The sequence below is a fragment of the Idiotropiscis lumnitzeri genome, chromosome 1 (genome assembly GCF_059441095.1).
Source record: "Idiotropiscis lumnitzeri isolate Australia: NSW breed Sydney's pygmy pipehorse chromosome 1, RoL_Ilum_1.0, whole genome shotgun sequence".
In the NCBI taxonomy this organism is placed as follows: domain Eukaryota; kingdom Metazoa; phylum Chordata; class Actinopteri; order Syngnathiformes; family Syngnathidae; genus Idiotropiscis; species Idiotropiscis lumnitzeri.
Window position 1 is genome coordinate 36,749,298 of NC_142391.1, and position 5,426 is coordinate 36,754,723.

The window sequence follows — 5,426 nt, forward strand, 5'->3', positions numbered from 1 at the left end:
TCATGTGATTTATTAGTACACCCGCAGCCTAGACAGAAACATTATCTTGTGAGACTGAGACCATTGTGATATCAAAGCTGACCATCGAGAGACACAGCGGAAATGAGCATGCACAAACATAAATCCTCACAAAGCTATTGGACTCTGCGATGCATTGTGGCTGCTTGTCATTACACCTAACGACTCAACAGCTCACTCTAGCGGTTGAGCAGGAAAAGTGTAGCTTGTAAAATTGGGAACATTTGATTTTTATGTATCTGTATAATTGTACACGTAGACTGGTGTAAATGTTTAATTATTATTAATATAATATATTACATATAAAGTGTGTGAAAATAAATTTGTAAACCACAATGTTGACGAGTCAATGCCTTCTGCGCATGCGTACTGAAGACCAGGAAGTGTTGCGAAGAAGGAACGGACGTGACAGTCATAATCCCACTTGGGTGTTGTTTAGTTATTTTGCCGTGAGTTTGTCCTCCAAATGATGATCACCCTGTCGCCAATGGTCTTGTAGAGAGTAGCCGACACTATTGAGCAAGCTGTCATTTGCAAATTAAAGATGCCGGCTCGAAGCGTTGTTAACAGCGTTCCTGCCAGTAAAGTGAAGTACTCCAGGTTAGCCACTCATGACGACGGCTACATTGATTTACAGGTAAGACGACCAAGATAATACATTATACAAGAAAACTTCAAAGTATTCGTAGACACCAGTCACAAAAGTTAGGGATTTTGAGCTTTTGGTTGACATTTCAAAATGGCCTCTAATGTGCACTGTAATTTATACAGGCGAACTCACTTTGACCCTCTCTAATCATTTGAATGTAATGCCCAATTGTCAATGGACTTGTTTCACGCCTTGCTGGGGCTGAAGCGCAAAATTCATAACTGGCGTTTGATTGGACAAATATATTTCTTCATTAAATTAGAATTAGTAATTAAAGGGACACTTCATTGACGTTAACATTAGCACTAAAATGCCCCTCCCCTAAAAGACTCTGTAGTCGGGCTGTGATGATAATTCGATATTGATATGTCTCGCAATAGTTCGGTGAGTGATATCAATATAAAATGGTATCGATAGATTATCGATCAAAACCCCCCTAAAAAACAACGGAGCAGATTCGACCTATCACTGCCCCACTCGTCACAAACTCATTACCATTGCGGAAATACAACCTGAGGTTTACGCATGCGCCGCTGAGCTAGCGTGACTCAAAACAAAAAAAAAAGACGAGTGGGGTAAGTTGGTTCTACCGGCCGACTTGAGAAAACGTCCCTCAGTTCCATCACACGGGAGCTTCGCAGGAGAGAGGCAGGCTTGCTTAATAGTTAAGCCGATAACAAGCACCCTACCCGGACACGCCCTGGACGAAACAGCCCGGAGCTCCATCACATGAGAGCTCCGTCGCAAGGGAGGTGGGCATACGCAGCAGTAAAGCCGCTAACAAGCACCCTCCGCGGACACGCACTGGACTAAACGGCCCGTAGCTCTCGCACATGAGATATCCATCGCAAGGGAGGCCGGCGTGCGTTGTACATTTTAAAATAAAACAAATCGGAATTCAGCCCTTCCCCCTTTTTTATTTTCAATAGTTAAAAAAAATATTAATAATTCCATATATGTCGATATCAACCGATATGACATACATGCGTCACAATATAGTTTTCAGCCATATTGTCCAGCCCTACTCTGTAGTGATTTAAGTTTTTACTTTGTTTTTTTAGGATGAGATTTACGACAAATTGTCACGCCCCCTTTTACAATATTGCTTGCCATGTCAGTTCTTTTATCCAAAACGGCGACCGATCGCCACCAAAATGCAAATGCACATTATTACTCTTGTCCACTTCAACCTGTGAACGTATAAAAGCGTTCTGCAGAAGAGTTTGGATTCATTGACATCAACCGTGAGGTCATGTGATCACCTCCACAAAATCCAAAATACTCTGCAGATTGATTCTCCACTTACACAGGCTGAAGCGGACAAGAGCTATGCTAATCTTTTGTTAAGTGTGAGGAGGCTGCCAGGCATCAATGTTTACACCTCCCACCGCCCACGGGTAACAACAGTACGTTCTTCGGCTTGTTAAAATTAACAGGGCTGCAATTAGCTTTTGGTCGCTAAACAGACGACGTTAGCACAAGAAAATTAGCTTTTTACCGGCGACTTGGTGCCGGGATGCCTGGCTGTTGCCACTCATGCACGTTCGCATCCACCACCACTTGCAGCCAATATATGAAGCTGTCAGCGTTCCGGCGCGAGTCAACGTTGATTTCAGATAAACTCCTCATTGATGAATCCTGCAGGTGGTCTTCTTGAAATGTGCGCATTACGGAGCGACACGTGCTTTTAGACCGGGCCGCTTCGGGAGCATCAATGTTCAGCGAACAAAAAAGTTCCGGAGAGGAAGAAAAAGCTCTAGCGAGGAGGCCAACTTCAGAACCAAGTGTGGCCAATGCATATCTCGTACACTGAGCGCAATGACAATAAAGGGCATTTTGATTCTGATAACTTCGCCTTTTACGTTTTAAATTGGATGGCATGTTGTAGTGTTGTTGTAATGTTGGGCAATCCACATGCAAATAAACGTGCATGTCTACTCATTCCCTATTCAGTCTCTGTAAATATCCCGACTGGTGCTTCGATGCCGTGCATCCTCACCGTGATCAGCAAAGAAGCAATGGGCCACGACCTAACAACATAATTTACGTACCTCTCCTGACTTTCACAGTTCCTAATTCTCATACATATCAACCACGGAGAGGTTAATCCTTTTGATATGTTCAAGTGGTCATAGGTAGGGATGCCCACCCGAATGGAGGACTGACACAGTGAAAACGCAATGGCCCCAAAATAAAACCCTGTGAAACAACATACAACAGAGGGACACAGTCAGAGACTTCACCACCAAATAACCAGATCACACATTTGCAGGCCATCATTATGCCATATTAAAATCCCATCAAACAAAAGCAATCAATTAAATGTTATTTATATAGCACGTTTCATACATAAAAATGCAACCCAAAGCGCTGTGCAATAAAAACATCCAAAATACATCACGAAAAGAAGAGCCAACCCCTCTCTCCAAACATACAAAAAGACACGTATGGCTCAAAAAGTCGACTTGTGTTCTCGTATGATTGTGAAATGTGTCATTAAAGCAAAGTTGTTCTTGTATTCCAGTTCAAAAGAAGTCCACCCAAAGTCCCATACAAAGCCATAGCACTCGCCACAGTCTTGTTCTTAATCGGCTCTCTTTTAATCATCATCGGCTCTCTTCTCCTGGCCGGATACTTTGGAGTGACCGTGAGTAAAAACGTTTTCACAGTGCACTATCATTAGATGATGACTTTCGAAAATGCTATTCGCCCTACTGAAACCTTTTCCTGTCCCTTTCAGCACTCGGACCGCACCATTCCTGTCCTGGTCATAGGAATCCTTGTTTTTCTTCCTGGAATTTACCACCTGCGAATAGCTTATTACGCATCAAAAGGATACCCAGGATACTCCTATGACGATATCCCAGACTTTGATGACTAAATGCTTTGTTTCTTGAATCATGTTAAAGTCTCCAAATTTCTGACTCGTATCCCTCCGATAAGGATGTAATTTTAGTACTCTGATGATTATCTTCTTTTTTACTTGAGTTTTCATATTGTTCACTTGCTGATTTGAGGCAAAAATAGTGTGATAAGTGTAAATGTTTTGTTTCTCAGTAAATGAATACAGCTGCCATTTATGACTTATTCTTGATTTGTTAATTCAGGCAGCAATCTTTTTATGTGGGCCATCTTAAGCTATTGGGATAACTTGAGTTGACTGCAGACAATGGAACAGTATTATGTAAAAATAAAAGGTCATGTGTTGGCTGTGAACTGTATTTATAGTACAATTTATGAAATAATTTCAGATACTGTAGCACAAACACCTGAATTGTTTTATATTCATGGCATAGAAGAGTTCTGTTTATTGTTGTTACGTTAAAACGGGTAATTGACAGGTTGCAATGTACAATTTAGCTGTGGTGGGAAGTAAATACTTAAATACTGTATGTAATGAAGCTCATTTTTATGTTGTCAAAGTATTTATTTTTTCTGTCCAATTTTTACATTTACTCCCAGCGTTTGAAAACCAATATTTGTCATTTTCACTCCTTGGTCAAAATTCTCGTTTCAACAGCCATGGATATGATGTAATAAAGAGAGAAACTCAACCGTGGTTGAGCTTTTGATTGACCAATTGGAATCTTGTGAACAGGAAAAAAAAGATTTGAAAGGAAGAATTAATGATAAGATGCGAGAGATTTGGGAATGGAAGACATTCCCAGCCATTGCCGTACTAAAATTGTCATTATTATCTCATTCATATTTAACTTTTATTTTCCATGATGCCAAAGCTCTGAAACATGTTTTGATGACATAAAGGCCTGTGCTAAAACATTTTTTCTTAGTATAAGCATAATCAGATTTAATCAAAGAGAGAAACTATTATTTCACGTGCAGAGAAGTAATTTTCTTTGTGCCAAGTTTATCAAAACGGTTATGTTGTGATTGATAATAAAAATGACAGTTTCAGGGGTTTTGATGCCTCCTAGTGGTGTTAGGCTAACGTGCAATAGAAATGTGCTTCAAACTGCACAATTGGCCTACTAAAGTCATGATAAAAAGTTTTCACAGTAGTAGCGTACAGTAACATGGGAGGGTGCAACGATTAGTAGATTTGGCTTTCAGAACATACATGATTTTTGTTTTGCTAGTTAATGGTGAATGGTAGTCAAACCATAGGTTTAGTTGAGAAGATAACAGTTTTGTCTCCAAGTGGATTATTATCTTTCCTGTGGAAAACGTGTTTGCCTTATGATCCGTTCGGCAGATGCTCTATTGTGTGTATGTATTTGCACGTGCTATTTATTTTTTTAACAACACCTCACGGTGGTAATTTTGGATAGCTTTTGGAAAGCCGGGCCTGCGGCAAACATCTCTTGGTCTTTTGGCTACTGTTTGCCTTTTGTTACGTCCCTACTAAGACTTTTTCTCACGAAAAGGCGCTTTTGTGTGAGGCGCCCAAATAGCCGCTGCATAAAGCTCAAGTTGACTAGTTGCTAATTGACGGAATTTGTGTTTGTCTTCAACATAAAGGCTTTTGAGTGAGACTAAACTCGATTTCACCAGGGATCTTATATGCAACCGACCTAACTTATTCAGCACGTTCATGGTATATGAAACATATACTATTCATATCATGATCATGTTCAGCGTCGCTGATTTATTTATTTTCACACTGAATCATTCAGGATTATTTTGAAAGCGTAACCGGAAGTCATAGAGAATGCCTTGGAATTAACGTGTTTTGACGCAGCTCTGTAATGGAGGAGGGACTCGGAGTATCAACATCGGGTTTTGGCTAAAACGTGCTGGG

General features: G+C 40.5%; 1 protein-coding gene across 1 annotated transcript; it reads left to right on the plus strand.

Moving 5' to 3' along the window:
• Nucleotides 1-374: 374 nt before the first annotated feature.
• Nucleotides 375-3,874, plus strand: tmem230b (transmembrane protein 230b). The gene is made up of 3 exons (XM_088305777.1): nt 375-655; nt 3,192-3,314; nt 3,408-3,874. Exons 1-3 carry the CDS (start codon nt 563-565, stop codon nt 3,546-3,548), a joined length of 357 nt encoding a protein of 118 aa, XP_088161903.1. The 5' UTR covers nt 375-562; the 3' UTR covers nt 3,549-3,874.
• The last annotated feature ends 1,552 nt before the right edge of the window (nt 3,875-5,426 follow it).

Excerpts from the sequence above, each read along its gene's own strand:
- tmem230b (XM_088305777.1), top strand. The coding sequence starts at position 563 with ATGCCGGCTCGAAGCGTTGTTAACAGCGTTCCTGCCAGTAAAGTGAAG. Across the intron at positions 656-3,191 it reads ACGGCTACATTGATTTACAG|TTCAAAAGAAGTCCACCCAA; the intron begins GTAAGACGACCA and ends CTTGTATTCCAG. Across the intron at positions 3,315-3,407 it reads CCGGATACTTTGGAGTGACC|CACTCGGACCGCACCATTCC; the intron begins GTGAGTAAAAAC and ends TGTCCCTTTCAG.